General features: G+C 47.7%; 1 protein-coding gene across 1 annotated transcript in view; it reads left to right on the forward strand.

The window, feature by feature from the left end:
• ASB2 (ankyrin repeat and SOCS box containing 2) overlaps positions 1-24,586 on the forward strand; it is a 64,777-nt gene that overhangs the window by 8,123 nt on the left and 32,068 nt on the right. Inside the window, exon 2 of the mRNA XM_066607513.1 lies at positions 15,622-15,880. Within this exon, the coding sequence (XP_066463610.1) occupies positions 15,624-15,880 (257 nt within the window). The 5' untranslated portion in view covers positions 15,622-15,623. The remainder of the gene's footprint in view (positions 1-15,621; positions 15,881-24,586) is intronic.

Here is a 24,586-nt window from a genome sequence, read left to right on the forward strand (position 1 = left end):
AAACACAGCTGGGGGGGGGGGTTTCAGCTGGCCCAATGAACGCCTGGAGCGGGGGCGGAGAGGCAACGGAGGCGCAGGCCGACGGGGAAGCGGTTTCAGCAGGTCCAATGCACGCCTGGAGCGGGGGCCGAGAGGTAATGGAGGTGCAGGCTGCCCTGGGGCTGAGAGGCAACGAAGGTGCAGGCCACCCTGGATTGCAGCTGCAGCATGACCTTATTGGGCTGCCAGGACCTGCAGCCAAGCCAGATGTCCAGCAAATCAGGTACAGGAGGTGTCACCGGCCTGTCAATCTTGACTTCTCCAGTTGTTCCTGGTGGCGTCAAGATACAATAATATCTCAATGGTTTTGCTTCATTGTATTATACAGGCAAAATTTTCACGTCTGCAAATACATTCGTCTGTTTAAAGGGGTTGTCCCACGGCAGCAAGTGGGTCTATACACTTCTGTATGGCCATATTAATGCACTTTGTAATGTACATCGTGCATTAAATATGAGCCATACAGAAGTTATCAAAAGTTTTATACTTACCTGCTCCGTTGCTGGCGTCCTCGTCTCCATGGTGCCGACTAATTTTCGGCCTCCGATGGCCAAATTAGCCGCGCTTGCGCAGTCCGGGTCTTCTGCTGTCTTCAATGGGGCCGCTCGTGCAGAATGCCGGCTCCGTGTAGCTCCGCCCCGTCACGTGCCGATTCCAGCCAATCAGGAGGCTGGAATCGGCAATGGACCGCACAGAAGAGCTGCGGTCCACGGAGGGAGCAGACCCCGGCGGCCATCTTCAGCAGGTGAGTATGAAGACGCCGGACCGCCGGGATTCAGGTAAGCACTCTCCGGTTTGTTTTTTTAACCCCTGCATCGGGGTTGTCTCGCGCCGAAAGGGGGGGGGGTTAAAAAAAAACAAAAACCCGTTTCGGCACGGGACAATTCCTTTAACCCCTTGAGTGGACGAGCTCCACTGCTCATAGTGACATAGCCCGGAAGATTTCCGGGCTATGTATCACTATGGGAGCTGCAGAGCACAATGCCACAAGCTGTGACAGTGTGCTCTGCCTGCACAGACCCACAGAGAACAAAGCAAGGGCTTTGAAAAACCAGCAGAAGATATTGCCGGCATATCAGCAATGTCCTGCTTTGTTTACAAGTTGCCATAGAGACCATCGGCTTGTCAGAGCAAGCCAATGGTCTCTGTGGCAGGGAGAGCTGGTTGTTAGCTGTCAGAGGACAGCTAGGTACTAGCTCTTACAGCAGAGATCAGAGAAAACCTCCGATCTCTGCTGTGTTAACCCTTTACATGCTGCAGTCTATGTGACTGCAGCATGTAAAGGGTTGTCACTGCAGCATGTAAAGGGCTGTCACCATCGGACCCCCGGAATGTGATCAGGGGTCCTGATGGGTCCCTGTGGAAGTCCCCTAAAGGGACAAAAAAAAAAAATTTAAAAAATTAAAAAAAAAAAAAAAGTAAAAAAATTATTAAAAAAATTAAAAAAAACACTTGTCTCCCTTTACTTTGTAAAAAATCAAAAATACAAATCACACATGTGGTATCCGTGTGCGTCGTAATGACCCAGAGAAGGAAGTTAATACATTATTTAACCCCTTAATGACATGGCCCCTTTTTTTCTTTTTTCCCCATTTCTTTTTTCCTCCCCCCTGTTTAAAAAATCACAACTTGTCCCGCAAAAAACAAGCCCTCATATGGCCATGTCAATGGAAAAATGAAAAAGTTATGGCTCTTGAGACGCAACTGCAAAATTAGTTGAAATTCAATGATTAGACCATTTAAAAAAACCTGCCCTGGTGGGCACGACAGGGTGGTAGGAAACCTGCCACTCAAGGGGTTAAGCCCGATTACTGTAGTCTGCAGGGCTTTTCTTACCGTAAAAAGGAAACCTGAAAGATGCCATTATAAGTCAAGATTTGTAGGTAATCCTTTGAAAACTGTCATACCAGTCATCGCTCCAATAAGAATGGCAATCATGACATTAGAGTGAACAGAGGTTTAAGATTAGATTCGGCTAAATGCATGAAACATGTCCTAGGTGAATACTATATGCTACATACTGTATAGTATATGTATAAATATCCTATTTTGTATTTCTTTCAAGGAATGCATATACATTACTCAGCTACAATCTAAATCTATCTGTAAATCTTTATACAAAGCGCAGACAATATTAATTATATATTTAAACAAGTTTGCTGATATTTCATTTAGCTTTTTTGTAAAATTAAAAGTAGAAAATAACCATAGAGAAAAAGGCCATAGTTACACTTGTCCACAAGAACAAATATTAATCCAAACAAGAGTCATTAATAAACGGCATTGTGCCACACTGTCATTAAAGGGATTTTGTCATTAAAAGAAAAATTATCTAAACTTACCTATCCCTTCCCTGTCTGTCTCCTTATCACATCTTCTCCTGGTTGAGCCTCTCCAGTGCCCCAGGTCAGCTCACTGCAGGCTGGGCCCAGCTTGTTATGAGGGCTGCTTATCACAAACTCCTTCCTGCTGGGTAAGTGAAGGTCACATCCCTGTGCTGTAGCTTCACTGCCTAGGAAGGAATTGTAATCTATTTCAGAGATAGCTCGCATGAGCAATCTCTGAAGAAGATAGGCAGTCCTCCTGCTGGCCTGTGAGCTCTGATGTAACGTACATTGGCAGACTGCCAACCTAATGTATGTAACCTAACAGGAAGGAGAAGAATCAGGCAGCTGGAGCTGAAGTGAGGCCCCGGACTGCAGGAGACAGGAGAACATGGGGGAGGTGAAGATCTGGTAAGTAGAGGAATAGATAAGTATAGCATTTTTCTTTTTTAGTGACAGAACCCCTTTAAATGTTTTCCGAGTTCTACCATTTCTGCAGTAAAATAACAAATAAACACTAAAAAAATAAAATAAATAAACAAGAAAAATAATAAAAATAACAAATAAGCATATACTCACCTCTCTCTGCTTTGAACCGCGCCACAGCTCCGGGTCTCCCTTCTGATGTCACGTTTGCAGGCTTCCCCAGCCTGTTTATGGGACGTCACAGACGCTGCAACCAATAATAAAGCTCAGTGCCAGCCATTGGCTGCAGCGCCTGTGACATCCCATAAAACGAATACTGCAGTCTGTACACCAACACAGGTGTGAAGAACCGAGAACACCGCAGGAGCAAGGAGAGGTGAGTATATGCTAATTAGTTGTTTTACTGCTTGGTGGGCTAGATTTACAGAAATTGTACAACCCCTTTAACAGGTAGCACTTGTCTCCTACAATAAGGTCGGGCTCACATTAGCAAGTCGGGTTCCATGAGTGTATATCCACAGCGGATGAAATGCGTATGACTACTGAAGCGAATTGCATATGGACGCATATGCACACTGTTTTCCGGGCAAATGTGTGGCATATGGACAGTGTATCGTCCGCTCATAGGAACGAAGAGAAGCGGGGAATGACATCAGAAAGTTGCCCAACACCCTGGAAACACCTGTCTTAGGTGACCGCGCATGCGACCTTTTCTAGGCTTGGCTAATCTATACTACTTTTTTTGAAAGTAGTATAAACCACTTTAAAAAACCAAACACTTTCTTCTGGAGGAAGAGCCCAGAAAAATAAGCGGAGGTTGCAGGCAGCAGTCTGGATGGGGGTGCTGCTCCCCAGACTCCGCCCTGCATTGTCTGCCCACAAATTCCTGCTTTCTTTTTGCAATTTGTTAGCTGGTCTCCTAGCAACGTGCATACGAATCCGCATCTATATACAATATGAATTACATATGCACTGCATTTAGAACACATCCATAGAGATCATTGGGGCTCATGTGCGCAGAAACCGTGGTAAAATAGAGAGTGCCACGATTTCTCTTCCACTCGCAGAATACGCAATTCCTACACAGAAAGGTGAGCGAAACTAAGTTAATGCATTTGATTGCCTGCATATTACCGCATATCATACGCTCACAAAATCCGCAATACAAATCCTAGCGTGTGAGACTGGCCTAAAACAAAGTAAAGCACAATTTTTAATGACATGGATGAGGGGGAGACAATATTGTATGGAGGCTGGTGGAGTTTGTGTGGCAGGGCTGCTTTTCAGTCTCACTCTGGCCCTGGTAGAGTCAGGCTGGGTTCACACGGGGTGTAATTGCAGCAGAATGTCCGTGCAGACTTTCTGCACAGATATTCGGCCCGCGACTTTTTATCCCGGGATAGCAAAAATCTCATCCACACATTGCGGCCAAGCCGCGCTGAAATGTGACATGCCGCGCAAACTTCAAAGACGCGGCATGTCAATTCTTTCCCCGTTTCCGCAGCGGCCTCTGCATTTCTCCTGCGGAAATCTTGTGTTATTTCCGTGGGGTCATTCGGCAAGGTTTCTGCAGGCTTTTGGTTCCGTGTGACCCCAGCCTTAGAGGTGTCATATGCCACTGATCATAGAAGATGCTAAACTGGACTATAAAAAGTCATGTAGTGAATAATGAATTATGCGTATGGAATTTTGGTGTCAATTATTCGGAGAACATAGTGATAAAAGAGAATACTGCCTGCGGTATCACTGACTGGGCTTTAAAGCAACCGTAGTGTTGTCAAAACTTTTTTTTTAAACTAGTTTGATAAGTTTACATGCAGGGTGTCGCATGTTAGATATAACTCCAGGATTGATGAACATATTCTAATGACATTTGGTCCAAACATACCTTGCTCAGTGGGAATCAGGAACCCCTCAAAACAGTTCCAGACCCTGGGGGGCAGAGTAAGAGCAGAGCAATACAGATACACTAAAGCAGAGACTGTTGTATATACTGTGGTGGTGACCATTTTACAGTAGCAAAAGAAATGTATTGTATCTCCATGCTGGGAAGCAGCTGCAGACTAAGGAGCAACATCTAAGGAAGAAGTGGAGCGGGGATGGACCATCCAGACACCTGGGGTGAAGTGCCCAACAGCGGGTGGGCGGGAAGGAAGCCACAGAATCATAGAATGGTAGAGTTGGAAGGGACCTCCGGGGTCATCAGGTCTAACCCCGTGCTCAGTGCAGGATTCACTAAATAATCCCAGACAGAATTCAGACCAGTGTTTGTTTGAAGACTTCCATTGAAGGAGAACTCACCACCTCCTATGTAATCTGTGTCTCCTCCCTTTCAGTTTCATCCCATTGCTTCTAGTCTTTCCTTGTACAAATGAGAATAGGGCTCATCCCTCTGCACTGTGACAGCCCTTCAGATATTTGTAGACCGCTATTAAGTCTCCTCTCAGCCTTCTTTTTTGCAAGCTAAACATTCCCAGATCCTTTAACCATTCCTCATAGTGGTAATAGTGGCCCTAGCAGTAATAGTAACCCCTGTTAGTGGCCTCAGTCTTAATGGTGTCTCCCATAGTTTGCCTCCACCTTGCAGCGACCCTTAAGCATTCAGCTCACTGACCCCGTTTCTCCTGTCCAGTGGCGGTTGCAGGTACTGTGATCAGAATGTGACCCCTGACCCCCTCCCCTCGGCATCTGTGTGCAGAGAGGTCAGGCATAGGGGTCACTGTTACTACTGGGGCCACTTTAGGGGGACAATATTACTACTGGGGCCATTAGAAGGGTTATTGTCACTACTGGCTAAAGCTATATGTACCTTGATATCATGTCTCTAGTATCGCCCAATCCTGCATCAAATGTATCTTACTATGATTATGTGGATCCCTCCATGGCATGAATGAGCAGTACAGCTATTTAGACACAAAATTACTCCTTAAGGGTGACTACCCACTACAGGTTTTTTTTTCATTGCGAAATTCGCAGCGTTTTTTTTCTGCAGGGGTCTATGGGACTTGTAATGTTAAAATCTTACAATCCTATGTTGTACAACATGCAGCCGTCATTATATCCATCTGATGATTGTATACCTGTAAAAATTTGTTCTTGATGAAGCTGAGTAATCAGCAGAAACGCGTTGAACCCAAAGTTTTGAACCAAAAGAAATCTAAAGTTTAGGAATCCAACAGCTAGAGGCATAAATTAGCTACTGGCAGTTATTTTTGCCCAATAGAAACAAATAAAAATACTAGTGTGCTGGATTATTACCATAGATCAATTTAGTATCATCAGATGTGTGCTCTGATGGGACATTTCACTATCTGGGATAAGATTCCCTTTTTTCCACCTAAGTTCCCCTTAGATTTATGTGTAAATCAACATCAGTCCAATATCAGTCATATAGTTTGAAACAGTATGTGATGTTACACCCAACACTTCATTTCACTGGGGTCCGCTGGTTGTAGTGGGTTACTATTCCTCAATCATTTGACGCATTAGCACATAGCGGGCTATAAATATTGGAGCCTTCGCTGTGTGCCTTTTGGTCATATGAGGACTTGTACCCTTCCCATGTAACCCTATTTGATTACCCAGGGTGTATTGTCATTCCCAAACCGGGTTCTAGCAAAGGGTGTTTTCCTGTTAGAAATGCCGGCTGATCTAAATTTGATCAGTGAGTCCTTATTATTTTAAAGAGATTATTTGGTACATAGGTTTTTGCCTTCTCCCACTGAAAAGACAATACTCAGGGTGGTGGCAGTACACTTGGGTGGATTGGTGCTTTCTGTATATATAGTCCAGAAATAAATGTTAATGTAGATTAATGAAAGCTAAGTTTTAGAATCAATTTGGTGAAAGCTTCCATTGAAGGAGAACACCCCCCTCCCGTGGTAACCTGTTCTACTCATTGATCACTCTCACTGTCAGAAAGGTTTTTCTAATATCTAATCTGTGTCTCCTCCCTTTCTGTTTCATCCCATTGCATCTAGTCTTTCCTTGTACAAATGAGAATAGGGCTGCTTCCTCTGCACTGTGACAGCCCTTCAGATATTTGTAGACAGCTATTACGTCTCCTCTCAACCTTTTTTTTTTGCAAGCTAAACATTCCCAGATCCTTTAACCATTACTCATAGTAGTAATAGTTGCCCAAGTAGTAATAGTGACCCCTGTTAGTGGTCTCAGTCTTAATAGTGTCCCCCATAGTTAACCTCCACCTGGGCAGCGACCCTTAAGCATTCAACTCACTGGCCTCATTGCTTCTGTCCAGCGGCGGTTGTAGGTACTGTGATCAGAATGTGACCCCTGATGCCCTCCCCTCGGTATCTGTGTGCAGAGAGGTCAGGCATGGGGTCACTGTTACTACTGGGGCCACTATGGGGGGACAATATTACTACTGGAGCCATTAAGGGGGTCATTATCACTACTGGGTTAACAATGAGGGAAACTAATACTACTGAGGCCACTTTAGGAGTTACTATTACTACTGGGGCTACTACAGGGGTCATTATTACTACTTGGGGCCATTAAAAGGGACATTAATTCTACTGGGGTCTCTAGATGGGTCACTATTACTACTGGGGCTACTATAGGCGTCACTATTACTGCTGGGGCTACTATGCGGGGTCACTAATAATAATAATAATAATCTTTATTTGTATAGCGCCAATAATTACTGGACGCACAACAGGGTCACTATTACTACTGTGACCATTAAATGGGTCCCTATTACTTTTGGGACCACGAAGGGGGACATTTACTATTGGGGTCACTACTGGGGACACTGTTACTTCAGACAAGTCTTAGAGGTTCAAATATGGATTGGCTATCTTGTGTATTGGTGCTTTAAATGCATGTAATATAAGTGGGTTTTATGTGTGGGGGAGGGGCACTATTTCACACTTTGCCTCATGAAGGCTTGGGGTACCCCTGACTATAAAATATAATTGAATATTACATTCTGTAGTGAATACAAACCCTATACAATGTGATGGCATCATATACAATGCTATATGATGATATCACAATTTACAATCTGGGGCCCAGAGGGATACATGTTCCTTTTGGAATACAGTAACTTGAAGTCTTGAACATATTTTCAATTGTTTCTCAACTTTGAAAACTAGTGCAGTGTATTAACGTTGTCTCACGGCGCACCCTAGAGACTTGTCTAGTGCTATCACTAGAAGTAATGACTAGAGGTCCTGGCATTGGAGAATGAAAGCTGCACATGGATGGCAGCAATGAATAACAGTCCGCCATATGATATCATTTAGGCAAGCGGTTCTCTGGGAGGAGGGGGGCTACTAATATCAGTGTTTATAGTATTATAATTCTTCACATTCCACTGACTACATGGAAAGTGTGATTCCTGCTGTCAAATGTGCTCTATGCGGCGTGCTACTTATGTCAGCAATAATAGTAACATAATCTGGAGTAGTGGCTCCCTCCCGCTTGCTGCTGATTGCCGGGGCCGCCTCTAAGTGCCTGGACATTACTTCTTATAATAACAAGACTGGGAACACTCTCAATCATTTACCTGCTCACTTATCTACTAAATAACCAATACTTACAACTTCTTGTTTCTGCCAATTGTGGGGTAGGCCACAGCTTTTATTTATTAACGAATATCAGATAACTTTATTGAAAAAACTTTATTGAAAAAACTGTCCATGCTGTCCGTATGCTAAAACTTTAAAGTCCGTAAACAGTCCACTGAGGACGTTTGTAAGCCCCGTTCCTTCGGCTTGCAAACCCTCCTCTACTTCCTCACAGCATGGACAAAAAATCCGGGCCAAACCAGCTGTGACAACTTCCGACGATAGTCCTTCATAACCATCCCACCTCTCCCCTATCCCTCCAGGGCGGGTGGGCGGGTGTCTCTTCTCCAATCTTCTCCCTTCTCTTCTTGTCTCACGACTGAGCTCCTTCCGCTCCCCCCCCCCCTTTCTCTTCCTGTCTAAACTCCACCCCCCTTTTGCTCGCTCTACTTAACCCCTGCTGTACCTGTTCCCAGTCATGTGCCGCCTCCTTAATTAGCTCGCGGCATTCAAGACTGGGAACACTCTCAATCATTTACCCGCTCACTTATCTACTAAATAACCAATACTTACAACTTCTTGTTTCTGCCAATTGTGGGGTAGGCCACAGCTTTTATTTATTAACGAATATCAGATAACTTTATTGAAAAAACTTTATTGAAAAAACTGTCCATGCTGTCCGTATGCTAAAACTTTAAAGTCCGTAAACAGTCCACTGAGGACGTTTGTAAGCCCCGTTCCTTCGGCTTGCAAACCCTCCTCTACTTCCTCACAGCATGGACAAAAAATCCGGGCCACACGGGATGTGCCGCGTTACTACGGCTCATTCCGTCCCCACCCCACCAAACCGAGCTAAAGCTTTCTCAACCCCATCCTGCAAGCCGGATAGGAACGTATCCAACCCTACATCATTGAGGTGAACACCGTCCCTCCTCAATGCCCCCTTTTCCTTCTCTTCCAGCTCCCAATGGCGCACCGCCACCCCTCCGATAGAGTGAACGAACTGCGACATCCGCATGTTGATCAGCCTCCTGGCTCTATCCACCGCTTCCAGGCTCCTTGCTCCATTCCAGAGCCTCCTCGCGACAATGTCAGACCACACGATGATGCATCCACTAAAACATTCCCGAAAACGCAGTAAGTCCTGTTTCATGATGACCAACAGGTCTCGTGTCTTTGCTTTTCCGAGATCATTCCCCCCGGCGTGAACAACCAACACCACTTTCCGGGGGGTACTTCTGGCTATGTCCACCACCAACTTCCACATGTCGGGCCATCTTAGCCCCCGGACTCCGTGCCAGGTTACGGATGTTCCGGGTAGGCCTAGCTCCGATCCCAACGGGCGTACTGCTGCCCTCCTTTGTGCCCAGTAAATATAGGAATGCCCGACTATGTGCACCTTCCACGGTTCTGCTGCTGCAAATAAAAACAAGAAAAAACAAAAACAAGGGCAACCAACTTGAAAAACACTGCCTCGCACTAAAGAAAAACGAGGGGCCTTTAGGCCCTAACTTAAATCTCCCACCGCCAGATCGGGTCGCACATAAGACTTATATGCCTGGGACTTCCATCTCCCAAGCCGTTTTAACCCGTCTTCGTTCATTCCACCCGCATCTGCCGACGTGGCCGCACCGATTCTGAAGGAGTGGGTTCCGAATTCCTTCGGATCGAGGCCCACAGACCTCAAAGACGATTTTAACCCCGCCGTTACCTGAAACCTGGTGAGGGGGAGGCCGGATGCGTGGACCAAAAACTGCTCCCCCGCCGGCCTTGTTGCCATGTAACTGGCTACCGTATCTACTGGGCACCAAACTGCGCCTAGCCGCGAGATCGGCACCCACTCACCTCTACCGAAAACGTCGGTTTTTGATTTCTTAATCCTGACCCGTAGCCCGTCGTCTACCGGTACCACATCGTCAAACATAAGACCTCCCGGCATAAACTTGCTCTTCGGAACTAACTCGCCGATCCTGAGCGCCGCAAAAAATGCCAGCAAGAACGCCGTCCTAAACAGTAAAACCTCGTACCCGTTGCAACACGTGACCTCCAAAGTGTCCAATAACTTGCACAACAACTGGTAAGTAATCGGGCGGCGGGCATCGGAACCGGCCTTTTCTTTCTTCCACCCGCGCACTATCTGGCGAAAAACGAACTCTTTTGTAACATCTCTGAACCCGTGCAACTTTAGCAAAAAAGCGACGCCCGCAAGATGCTTTTTCGCCGCATCCACCGACGCCCGTCCCGCCCGTAGGGACGCTAACATATCCAGGGTAGCTGACCTGGCCCTCTCGCCCCCAGCTACCCTGCCATCCGTACAACACAACCATTTTTTCCACACCGCATTATAATTTTTCCAGGTTCCCACTGCCACGGATGACTCGACAAGCTTCAGCAGCTCTGTTCTGCCAGATCCCACAAGAAAAGCGGGCAGCGTACTCCCAACGCATCCGCCTGAGGGTGCCGCTCTCTGAACCGCTCCATCTGCGAACGAGAGAGCGCGTCAGCTGCCACATTTTTATATCCCGGCACATGCTTTGACCGTAAATATATATTACGCTGTAAACATCTCAGAACCACATGTCTCACGAGTGCCAACACCGGTGGGGAAGATGAAGACTGCCGATTAATAATGTGCACCACCGCAGCATTATCAGACCAAAAACACACTTTGTGATCTTGTAACTCCTCACCCCATAGTTCCACAGCCACCACCAACGGGAAAAACTCCAATAAAGTAATGTTTTGATTCCACCGCTTTGTTATCCAGGATACTGGCCATGGTTCCCTGCACCAGTGGTTCCGGAAAATAACCCCAAATCCTGTAGACCCTGCCGCGTCCGCGGACAGGCTAAGACCTGTACCCGACCACTCTTCCTTAGGGCACACCACCTGCCCATTGAACGCTTCCAAGAAGATTTTCCATGTGTGTAAATCCCCTCGAATCCCTGGCGTGACTCTAATAAAATGATGCGGCTCCTTTACACCCACCGTCGCTAGCGACAGCCTCCGTGAAAAAACGCGACCCATGGGTATCACTTTGCACGCAAAGTTCAATAAACCCAAGAGGACCTGTATTTGGCGCAGCGTAACTTTTTTACACCTTACGACATCGCTGACCGTCTGACGGAGGCGGGCAATTTTCTCGATCGGTAATCTAAAAACCATTTCCTCGGTGTCAATTTCGATCCCTAGGAAAGTTAACCTTGTCACCGGGCCCATAGTCTTTTCCTCAGACAATGGGACCCCCGCCTCCTGCATCAATGACCGGAATGTGCGTAACAAAAAACCGCAGGTGCCCGATGACTCCGTACCGATAAACAGAAAATCGTCAAGGTAGTGCGTCACCGATGTGATGCCCGTTTCAAACCTGAGCATCCATTCCAGGAATGAACTGAAAAGCTCGAAGTAATAGCACGAAATCGAGCAGCCCATCGGCAGACACATATCATAAAAGAACTGATTATCTACCTTGCAACCCAACAAGTGGAAACACTCAGGGTGAATTGGCAGTAGCCGAAAAGCCGACTCAATGTCGGCTTTCGCTAACTGAGCCCGCTTACCTGCTGCTCTGACCAAAGCGACCGCCTGGTCAAATGACGCATAAACCACCGATGCTTGTTCCTTTGTAATGCCATCATTTACCGACTCCCCTTTTGGGAAGGACAGATGATGGATCAATCGGAACTTGCCCGCCTCCTTCTTAGGGACTAGCCCCAATGGTGAGACCCGCAAGTTCGCGAATGGTGGTTCGTCGAAGGGGCCCGCCATGCGGCCCGCCGCCACCTCTTTGTTAACTTTTTCACTGACTAATACTATATTATCCAGGGCCGACTTTAAATTTGCGCACAAGGTGGAAGCAGGTTGAAATGAAAAGGGGATTAAAAAACCGTCGGTAAAACCTTGCCTAAGGATTCTTGCTTCCTCCCTCCTGTGGTATCTGTCGAGCCACTGGAAGAGGTACTTGCTTTTCACCGGGGTTCGGTGCTCCACTGGCACCGCCCCCGGCGACTGGCTGTCTCTGTTTTCTGAAGCAGCGCACCGCGGAGTGTTGTCCTCCGCAGACCGAACATTCGTGCCTAAACTTGCACGTCGCGAAAAACCGGCAGTGGCCCTCGTTATAGAGCCAGCATGCCCCGTTTGGCCGCGGAGAGGCCGCGGGGGGCTGTTGCCCGCCCCCCGCGGCACCCCCTTGAAAGGTAGTTTTCTGCGGGCGTTGAGCTAAAATGAGTTGCAACCATACATCGGTCGCTTTTGTCGCCCAACTCACGGCCGTACCCGAAACGCGCCGACGAAAGTCCTCGTCATAGCGCCACCACGCGGTGCCTCCGTGCAACTTATATGCACTGAAAATGGTGTTAAGATAGACCAACATCTCGGGACCTTTTTTAGGGTACTGTTGGCATGTAACGTACGCCAAAACCGTAAACGCTTGAACCCAATTACAGAAAGTCTTAGCGACCTTCGGATTTTTATCCACACGATCCGACACCCTCTCTTTATCAACCGTCACATGGTCCGGAGACAACAGAGACCATATATCCACATAAACACCTTTTCGGATCTTATCGAGTAGATCATCCGACACACCGACCCCCAAGGGGGCAACCCCGCAGAACAGCGAGTCTGCGTATCTCAACCCTTCCATCGGGTCCACTTCACCTCCGGCTGTTAGGCCACCCTCCTGCCCCACGGGTGGGCCCGCGCCCCCCGGGGATCCACAGGACACCGATAAAACATCTTTTTTATCCATTTTTCTCAACACCGATTTTAATACTAACACCAAATCATTTTTCTCCGCCACCTTGGCGGGATCCATTACATTTTTCCAAGCATTTAAACAGTCTGACTCACCGGCACGACCGTCCTCCGGCATCGCCAAGGGCGAGGTCCCTGCCGTCCTTCTCCCAGGGCTCCTGCCTCTGCTGCTCGATGGCTGCCGCGAACTCACATGCGGAGCGTCGTTTGTCGCATATCCTCCCGCTGTCATAAGGTGGCCCCGCTCTGGCCGTCCCGGGGGTGTATCCCGCCGCATGTGGCGTATGTTGTGCCTGCTTGTTGAAGGTGTTGGCGGAGGTTCCGCATGGCGGTAAGTATCCTGGTGGTGCCGTACACCTGGACTCCTGGATCCGTCGCCCAGAGACTCTCCGCTCGGCCTCCTTATGCTCTCGCTTGCTTGCGCTCCTACTCTCGCAAGCTCACTCTCACGCCTTTGCTGATACCTTGCCCTCCTAGCTCTCTCGCGTTGTCTACGCTTGGCACCCAAACCTTGCCTATTGCCGCTTGCGCGACTGGCGTAGCCCTGTGAGGAATCCCCCCCACCTGACGATGTTGCCACCACGAAACGTGGGTTGACATAACAAAGCCTCTGTGCGCTAGGGGCCGATATTGCTTGCTGCTGTGGAAGGTGATATCTGTGAGCCGCGCGACCGCTATGCTCACGAGTCTGGGTGCTGACTGCGTACCCGGTGCCAGCGGGCGGGATGTAAGTGACATACCGGCTATGTCGATGCTCATGGATAGGGTGACCCACATAAGCCCCGATCGGGGGACCCTCCGGGACAAGGGCAACTAAGGGGATCCCCGCTTCCCCTATAATCTCCCCACTTTCCCTAACTCCCTGAGCGCTCCCTGCCCTGGTGGCTGCACTGCTGGTAGAGCTGGTGGCCGGGCTATATCCCCTATCCCTCCCCCCCCCAGGGTTATACCTCCCGGGTAATGGGTTTAAGTGCCTGGCCACCTGACCCTCTGAGGACGCTCCTCCCCCCCTCCTCCCCGGTACCTGGCGCTGCTGCCTTGCTATGCCGCCATCTTGCCTGCCTTCCCGCCATGCGTCTGCACGTGGCACGTGCCTCCTTGGCTGCTCCATGCTGCCGGTGTCTCCTGCTGCCGTGCGCCCGACTGCGCGCTGGCTCCTGGACACGGAGCCCCTGCTTGATGCTGCCGGTGCCCCTCTGTTATTTTGCGGACTGCCGCCCGGCTGTTCCCGCTGCTCCTCCGCGGTCGCTCCAACCGCCGCGCGATTTGAATTTCGCGCCTCCGCCCTCGTGGCGCGTCCCGCGCCCTGCATCATCTCTCCGCTGCGGCCGCTCCTGCGGCCGACCCTCTTGGCGGCGGGGCTCGGACTGAGCCTCGCAGGGGGGTTCCGTCTTCTCTTCGGGCGGCCTCGCCCGGCATCCCCCAGCTGTTCCGCTCCCTCGGCTGCCGCCGGAAAAGCTGTTGCAGGCCCGACTGGCCTTCCGGACTCCGATCCCGATCTGCAGCTTGCGATGATCTCTTCCAGCCATTCCGCGCCGTCCGTCTGGATCGCCTCCCGAATCTGCGCTCGCAGCTCCTCCATCTTCAGATCTTGGGACTTCTGGATCGCCGGACGCGGTTGCGTTCTCTTCTTCCACGCCGCTTGCAGGTACTTCTTCGCCGCTTCTCCTCTTCTGCTGGATACTCCTTCCTTCTGCCGACCCTCTTCTCCTCTTTCTGGAAACACTTTTCGCCCTTGGCAATCTTCTTTCTGCTGCTGTCTCTTCTCCAATCTTCTCCCTTCTCTTCTTGTCTCACGACTGAGCTCCTTCCGCTCCCCCCCCCCTTTCTCTTCCTGTCTAAACTCCACCCCCCTTTTGCTCGCTCTACTTAACCCCTGCTGTACCTGTTCCCAGTCATGTGCCGCCTCCTTAATTAGCTCGCGGCATTCAAGGAAATGTTAAGAAATTACAGCTCCATACCTTTCACATTATCACGTGTAGCCCCTGACACACTGCCCTCCACAGGATCAGCACGCTGTGCTACTGAAATACACTGTGCTGCTGTGGAGCTCCTCACACTATAAAACTTCCTGTTTGTAACTTCCAATGAGAGGAACAAACTTCTCTTCTAAAATAGTCTGAGTTGCTGGAACACACTGCTTCGTCACAAAAGTGTAACTTGAAGCTTCTGGGCCCCAATGCAAAACCTGTAACAGGGCCCCCAACTATAATGCTTTATTCATAGTACTGGGCTCCCTATATGGAGAAGAGAGGTCTTATGGTTCCCCTAAGGCTCCTGGGCCCGCGTGCAACCGCATCCTCTGCATTCCTTATAGTTACGTCCCTGCTCCCTCCACTTGATAGCCTGGTGACCTAACACTTGCCTTCAGCCCTCCTTCCATTGCGTCATGATGCTGAGTTTAATGGGGCAGATTTACTATTCCAAATGCACATCTTTTCACTGCCGTATTGCAGTATATATATATTTATATATATTAGACAGCAGTAGTATGTATGTTTCATGTATGTGTTTGGTATATTTCTGATATTCTTTCCATTTACTCCCAGACATGGCGACGCAGGTTTCCACTTCGAGACCCTCCCAGAGCATTTTAGGCTCGGAGGAGTACAGCCTCTACAGCAGCATGAGTGAAGAAGAGCTGGTACAGATGGCCATTGAACAGAGTCTCTCTGACAGCAGTACCAGCCAGCCAACCAGCCAGCAGCATCAGAAGCAACACCAGCGCAGCAACGTCAAAACCGACCCCTCAGCTGCTCCAAACTGGGTTGGCAGGCCCTCTCATCGGCCCCCACAGCCCAGCAACAGGTGAGACATAAGACCCTAAAATGTGCTGTTAAAGGGCCAGTGTGCTCACATTTATGCTGCATTTAGACTGAATAATATTGTTCAGAATATCTTTCAAAGAAGCAAAACTGAATAAAAATTGGGCAGTATAAACACGAGCCACAAGAAGGGTGAGGTTCTCCTTTGTCATTCAGTTTCAGGGCTTTTACCCACTTTTTTTCGCTGCGTTTTTTTAAATGTCAATGGGACTTTCTAATGTTAAAATCACATTGCACAAAAATCGCAAGTTTACGTGGCTGCAATTTTTGTGCGATGCGATTTAAACATTAAAAAGTCCCATTGACATGTGGGAAAAAAAACACAGCGAAATCACAGCGAAAAAAACGCGCTAGTGGGTAAAAGCCCTTAGCTGGCAAAAAAATCAGCACCGGCTCGTTCACTCATCGGCCAGTTTAAAAACCGATCTTCAGTGTTTCACATAGGAATGTGATATACTTGAACGATAAGTGAATGAGAAGGGCACCAGCTCAGGCAAATGAAAATCATGCAGTTCGTGTCCCATGTAAAAGGGCCATTAATGAGAGCATCACATCCCTTGGAGGAGCTTTCCCTTCAGCTCATTGTCGCCCCCTGCTGAGTAATGCAAACAAAACAGTAAGAAAAGGGAAGTGACCACGTCTGAGCACATTTCTGCCTCTTAAAGGGCGCTTACATTTTTTAAATTACTCAGAATGCTTTAAAATAGAATAAGTCATACTCTCCTTTATAATCCTCCACCACTTCCGTTCTAATATTTCCTGAGGTTCCCTGCTGATTTCTACTATTCCTGCTTCCCACTGACACAGACTTATGCCTGCCATAGCCAATCACTGGCTATACAAGTCCCTGTTGACATGGACATGTAACCGCTGCAGTGCTCAGTGTTTGGCTGCAGCAGTCACTTGTCTATATCAGCAGGGAGGAGGAAGTATATAAACCAGGAGGGGTCAGCAAGGTGCGTATTGTATTATTTTAAAGCATGGCTAGTGGCTAGACAACCCCTTTAACCCCTTGAGTGGCACGCCCGGAAATTTTCCGGGACGAGCTCCACTGCTCATAGCAACATAGCCCGGAAGATTTCCGGGCTATGTATCACTATGGGAGCTGCAGAGCACAATGCCACAAGCTGTGACAGTGTGCTCTGCCTGCACAGACCCACAAAGAACAAAGCAAGGGCTTTGAAAAACCAGCAGAAGATATTGCCGATATGCCGGCAATCTCCTGCTTTGTTTACAGGTTGCCATAGAGACCATCGGCTTGTCCGAAGCAAGCCGATGGTCTCTGTGGCAGGGAGAGCTTGGTGCTGGGCTGTCAGAGGACAGCTAGGTACTAGCTCTTACAGCAGAGATCAGAGAAAACCTCCGATCTCTGCTGTGTTAACCCTTTACATGCAGCAGTCTATGTGACTGCAGCATGTAAAGGGCTGTCACTGCAGCATGTAAAGGGCTGTCACCATCGGACCCCCGGAATGTGATCAGGGGTCCTGATGGGTCCCTGTGGAAGTCCCCTAAAGGGACAAAAAATAAAAATAAAAAAAATTATAAAAACACTTGTCTCCCTTTACTTTGTAAAAAAATCAAAAGTACAATCACACATGTGGTATCCATGCGTCGTAATGACCCAGAGAAGGAAGTTAATACATTATTTAACCCCTTAATGACATGGCCCCTTTTTTTCTTTTTCCCCATTTCTGTTTTTCCTCCCCCCTGTTTAAAAAATCACAACTTGTCCCGCAAAAAACAAGCCCTCATATGGCTGTGTCAATGGAAAAATGAAAAAGTTATGGCTCTTGAGACGCAACTGCAAAATTAGTTGAAATTCAATGATTAGACCATTTTAAAAAACCTGCCCTGGTGGGCACGACCGGGTGGTAGGAAACCCGCCACTGAAGGGGTTAAAATAAGTTGTCACACTTCTCCCTTGGGGGCGAATGGAGGACTGAAAATAGTGGAATGGCCATCTATGTAATTTGATGGTTTGCTTACATTAACGTCGGCTTCAAATGGGAAAGAAAATTGCATGAGATTTGTGCATTGCAAGACGCACAAATCTCACATCAATATGAATCCCATTCTGTTGAATGGGCTCATACACATGAGCGATGTTTTACCGCATGACGATGTGATGAGAAACAAATCGCGGCATGTTCTATCTTGCGCGTGCTCTCGCATTGCAGCCCCATTGTTTTACCACATGCAATGCAATGCGAGATCTCCCATTGAAAACAATGGGAGTAACTCCATGAACCTCCGCCGCGGCTGACAGGTTCCCTGCATCCCCAAAGTGATGCAAGGCTGTTTTGACATGAAAACGCCTTTCATCCTCGGGGATTTCACATGGATGGTGAGCGCGATATGGTGGCCGGATTCACTGCCCGATATCACCCTCACCCGTGTGAAGTTAGCCTAATAGATGACTCTGTATGTAACAACTGTGTCTCCAGTTTAGATCCACCCTGAACTAATGGCAGTCATGACAATTATTGGACTTTAGATACAACCTGCAGTTCTGGATAAGACAGTCTAAAAAAATCCTGCTGACAATCCCTATAGCACTCTAATATATAAAGATGAAGGATAATCGTGCAGGTCTCTTGTGGTCCATACGGTGCCTCCATATCTATTATTATACTTGTAATTATTACAGGGAGGCTGCACAATTGCTGGATTAGGGTCACTACAGCTCTTCTGTGGTGATTTCATGACTTTAATATGTATATAATTGTGTATGTCAAAAGTTAAGTTAATGTGTTCTTCCATTCACCATTGTGTATTGTTTCACTGACAGGTTCCCGTCCCCATTGGGTTTTAGGTCACCTAGCCACAGCTTGGGGAGTGGTTAGTTAGATAGCAGGAAGAAAGAGGGCCTGTGATAGTGTAAAAGGTGGAGAAGGAGGAGCTTCAGTCAGGAGGAGAAGACTAAAGCACATCTAGGAAGAGCCAGTGCAGTGGGAAAGAGGAAAGGAAAAGTGTGAACACCAAAAGCAAGTTTATGTCCATCGGCCAGAGGGTCAGCAGAGGAGAGAGGGTGAGAAAAAGAAGTTTAGCAAAGAAGAGTCAGTAGCAAGAGGGTCGAGCCAATAGGCAAGAATGAGAAAAGTAAATCATTCTATGCACTGCCAGAGAATGAGTGTCAGGGTGTGCTGCTGGGATCTGTAGTATTAAGGTTCCTAGCAGCACAGCTCCTCAGGCTGGGGTTAATTGAGTTGACTGGGTGTGGTATTCTCCAGCAGCCAATCCCCTTTAGTCTGTAACACATATAAACCCAGCATCTCTCAATAGTTGATTCTGGTCTTTGTATTGTTTGGATATATCTGTGGTGTTCCCACTCAGAGCTGTGCTTGTATGTAGGTCTGTTGTGTCTCTCTGATTCCCAAAGATGGTTTGAACACCTGCAGTCCTTGTCTGTATCATATGCAGACCCCCTCTTTCCTTCCCCTGACAGGTGCGGCCTCCAAACGTCTTATGTCTCGTCTGTGTGTCAGTTGGTGATCCCTGACACAGTTCCCTATGTCAGCTCGGTGGCTGACTGTCTATCCCCCTGGTATGAGGACACTGTTAGACTTGCTGTGGTGTTTCATCTGTGTGCATGTAAGCTCTGAGTGGAGTCCATGTTGTATGCACTACCTATTGTAGTCTGGTGTGAGCAGTCCTGTTCAGTGCTCATTCTGTCTCTGTTTGTGATGTGAACCGGGTCTATGTGTAGTGGCTGCAAGAAAGGTTGTGTTGCAGCTTGCTGTGTGACTTGTGTCCTGTTGTCTGTCCTGTACAGCTTGCTGTGTGACTTGTGTCCTGTTGTCTGTCCTGTTCCAGCTTCCTGTGTGACTTGTGTTCTGTCATCTGTCCTGTACAGCTTGCTGTGTGACTTGTGTCCTGTTGTCTGTCCTGTTGCAGCTTGCGGTGTGAACTGTGTCCGGTGCCTCTAGACTCCTGGTTAGTGTAGGGACTAGCAGTATAGCCAGGAGCCGTGACGTGGACCGCTAGCTTCCATGTTTTGATCAAAATGTCAACTAATACCTGGTATTTATATTCAGCTTTACTATCTGCTATTAGTGTTTGCATTTTGGTTGTTGTATGCTGTGTTTTCTGGCTCTGTGTGTCTTCTTCATCTGTCCAGTTGTCCCTGTCATGTGACATGTGTATGTGTCCTCTTTTGGTGGCGTGGTTCCTAGGAGCAGCTAGGGCCCAGTACCGAAGACCGCTCGGCCGCCCTTTATCAGGGCGATGTCCCCGCTCAGGTAGGGCCATGTCATCCTCCCTGTAGCACAAGGCCAGTTGTTTGAAACCCGTGTGTATCCGTCTTGGTCACGATCGCGTGGGCCCTGTGTTTAGTTGCCCACACAATCGTAATAGTGAGGCTGGAATGTATAGTCAAAGGGAAGAAAAAGGGGGATTCCAACCCCAGAACGCTCAAATCTAAGAAAAGTGATTTCTTATTGCAACTGTCATCATCTGTCTAAAGTAATCGTAATACAATTTGTGTAACTGCCTCAAAGTAAAGAACTCCCTTGCTCCCTGCCAAATAAAGCGCTTGATTGTTTTACCATCTAATCCTGTCTCCTGGAGTGCCTTCCCACCAACTGCAACAGCTGCACTGGGCTACCACACTACACTGCAGGAGAATAAGGACATTTTTATTTTAGATTTTTCTTTTCATTATCACTTTGTCTAGCGTAGGCTTCAGCTTACATATGGACTGGCATCACAAAAAAAACCACCATCTTACCCTACCCGACAGCGTGAGTAGCACCGCACTGGGAATTACCACCTTACCCTATCCAACTACACAGGTAGCACCTTAAAGAAAACCACCAAAGCATAACATCGGAGAGGAGCAGCGACGCCACGGTGACTACCATCATTCACTGCCCTCGCTCTCACCCTCTCTGCGGTCTAGCCCGTTGCACCCTCAAAATCTGATGAGTAGGAACAAAATACAAAAAGCAAATCCAAGAAAATACTCCTAAGATGCACCATTCCAGAGGTCACATACTGGATTTATATGAACCAAGGATAATTGCTTTATGGGCGACAATTGTTACATGGACATTATCAAGATCTTTGTTTGCTGATAGTGGATGGAAACATTCTGAAGGATACTTTTACATGGGATGAATGTCGGGTGCTTAAGTGCCTGACAACCATTCCAACGATTATTTCTGCTGTGCTTTCACACAGAAGCGATGGTCGCTCACTGACTAGAGGCAGATCTCTTCCAGCCACCCGCCTTCATTCAGAGTAAACCAGCATAGATGAATGACTGCCTGTTTACATGGCAAATGGTCGCTTGGTTTTTAGGCATTTTTTTTCTCAATTGCCCTGCCGAGTTCTGTGTTTACACGGGATAACAGTCGCCTGTAATCACTCCTTTGAGCGATTACTCAGGTAACTATCAGCCTGTGTAAAAGTACTCATAGAGGTTAGAAACCTGCCCTGCCCTAGTTCACTAAGCTGTTGGACTTGTTACAACATATGAATGAAGGCAATCCTCTGTAAATTAAGCCTCATGCACACCACTATACTCTGCATGCTGGCCGGGTTTGGTACTAGAGGCACAGATCCCACTGAATTCAGTGGGAGCTGTGCCTGCAATACCAAAGCTGGCCACTACAATACAGACCGTGCTATTTGACAGCGGTTCTGCGATTAGCTGATCGTTGGGGATCCCGAGCGGTGGACCTCCGCCAATCAACTATTGATGACATATCTGAGGATAGGTCATCAATAGTAAAAGTCAAGGAAAACTCCTTTAGGGCTTATTCACACAAGGGAATTTGTGCAGCTAACTTACATGTGCACAAAAATTGCGTCTATTAGAACCAATGGTTTCCCATGGAAACGTTTAGATGAAGGAATCTTAGCTGCACAAAAAGAAAATCGCACCTAAAAAGATAGGACATCAGCGACTGAAATTCACGCAACTCAAATTCCCTGTTGCGTTATAAGATAGGACCTGACCTATCTTTGGTGCGTGATGCGCAGGATGTCCATAGACTCCAATGGGAACCTAAAAAAGGGAGGGGAAGGGAGTTTAGCTGCATCCAAGGCTCGTAAAAGAAGAAAAGTGCCTGTAGTTTAGACATCAGAAGTCATTAGGAAGATTTCTACCGACCGAGGGAATTCCGAACAGCAGCGCATTTTTTCTTCAACACGCAGCTTTAGATCGTGTGAATAGGTGATTTTTACACTAATGAAGCTCAGGACTGCGCAGATAAATTGTCCATTCATGCGATTTTTAGTGCTTAGCCGCAATTTGTTTTGCGTAGCTATCTTCTGCAAGATTTTCACGCCCGTGTGAATGAGCCCTTAGGCCACTCTCATGCATGGTCTTTCGTTTTCGGAGGTAGGTTCCGGCCCCTGACAGCGGCTTTAAGCACACTCCATCATTGATGAGGTGTACTAAATACAGAAAATAGAGCAGACAGAGCTCGTAAATCGCAGCGTTGGAAAGTGCCGCGTTCGAGCAAATGTCTGCGAGACTCCATTATAATCAATGAGAGCGTTATACTGCGATTACCGCAGCGTAATCGGGGGAAAAAACGGACGTGTGAGAGTGGCCTCATACATCTTGAATTCCAAGCTGATGATTTTTATCTGCACTAATACAATAATAAATCCTACAGCTGTGTAAACTGGAAGATGTTTCCATCCAATGACAAGCAGAGATCTTGAAAAATAGTGAAGAACTGTAACATAAAACCTATTGCATACTATAATTACGCATTATTTCCATAGCACCAGATAACTGGAGAGTCATTTATTAACAGGGACCCCCCTCTGCTACCTTAAAATGCGGGATTAGGACATTTTCTATAAATTCTATGAAATAGCAGATATAAATTTACATATTATAGACCAATATGCTGAGGATCCTAGCAGCTGAAGACCCCTACAGACCCCCATCCTCCCACCCAGTACAGACCATTGGACCAGTGACAGTACAGTGGGTGACTCGTCCACACTCAGCTGGCTGAACGCCTCACAGCCATAGTATAAGTGAGGACTGCCAGAGTCCCTATCCCCACCCCTATTATGAGAATATGACTTATTACATGAGCACGCAGCCCCCTCCGTCATCTTCCAACACCTCCTTCCACGCTGATAACAGTCTGCTTCTCCATACATGAGAGTACACAATGAACCCATTGTTATAGTAACGTCATCAGTTTACATGGATAAACAGAACCAGACAAACAAATGAGATAATATCACATTATTAAGGCCCTTTTACACGAAATGATTATTGTTCAAAAAAAGTGAAAAATTCAGCCTGCGACAAACGATAAATCATTCACTTTTCATTTGTTGTCCATTTTATGCAGGAATAAAAATCATTGTTGGCGCGTTAACTAATCGTTCGGTTCAAATAGCGCTCATTCAGAGGTTGTCAGTCACTTATATAGGAAATGTGCACAACTGAATGATTTCTCGTGCGATCAAACCAACGATGTATCTGCTGGTATAAACAGATTGCCTGAGCGAACTCTGACATCATTCGCTCGTTCAAGCGCTAATTGTTTGGTGCAAAGGACCCTTACAGCTGTGTGCTGATGATCCCTGTAAGGCCTCGGTCACAGGAGTGCTGTTTTAGCGCATTAGAGGCACACAAAGAAAGCGCTTCTATTAGAACCAATGGTTTCCTATAGAATCGTTCAGACGAAGGAATTTTAGATGCGCTAAATACTCACATTATCCAAAACTTCAGAGACAGCAGATAACTGATGCTATCTTGGCAGATGTATCTAAGCCCATCATGTGAGGTACTAACTGGTGTATCTAAGCCTATCATGTGACATACTAGTTTATCTAGAAGCCACCATAGGATTCTTTCACACAGGATGACTGACGAGTACTTCAGTGTCTGACAGTCATTCCAGCAATCATTGCTTGTGTACTCTCACACAGGAGCGAGGATCACTCAGTAAGTGGAGGCGGAGAGGTCCAGTGATCGACCAGAGAGAGAGAGAGAGAGGAAAGGGGTGCAGCAAACCCAGTTCGAGTTCCAGATATGTGACCAGGATCCAAAAAGTTTTGGGGAGGGTTGTGAAGAATGGGCAACAGAGGTGCTACCAGCAAGGTTGACCCCCCAAGGGTGTGTGGAAGAGATACACAAAAACGAAAAAGCTATCCGAACACACAAAAATGCTGGTAGCAGCAGGGTTGGAGAGGCCCGGAGAAGCAGAAATGGTGTCACAGCCCCGGTCTGCTACTCCTGGAGTCACAGCCCTGGTCTGCTTCTCCTGGCGTCACAGCCCCAGTTCTCTCCATTCCTGGTGCCACCAGCACTTTTGTGTCCTTATCCCTGCAGTCCTAAGAGTGATGTACCACCCAGCCTCACTGATGAAGGGATTCACTCCAAAACATGTATCTTCTGCTGGCTTTAAAGGGGTTGTCCCGCGCCGAAACGGGTTGTTTTTTTTTCAACCCCCCCCCCCCCCCCCCGTTCGGCGCGAGACAACCCCGATGCAGGGGTTAAAAAAGAACACCGGACAGCGCTTACCTGAATCCCCGCGCTCCGGTGACTTCTTACTTACCCGGTGAAGATGGCCGCCGGCATCTTCTCCCTCGGTGGACCGCAGGGCTTCTGTGCGGTCCATTGCCGATTCCAGCGTCCTGATTGGCTGGAATCGGCACGTGACGGGGCGGAGCTACACGGAGCCGGCATCCTGCACGAGCGGCCCCATTCAGA

Source organism: Eleutherodactylus coqui, chromosome 6 (assembly GCF_035609145.1).
Source record: "Eleutherodactylus coqui strain aEleCoq1 chromosome 6, aEleCoq1.hap1, whole genome shotgun sequence".
NCBI classification, from domain to species: domain Eukaryota; kingdom Metazoa; phylum Chordata; class Amphibia; order Anura; family Eleutherodactylidae; genus Eleutherodactylus; species Eleutherodactylus coqui.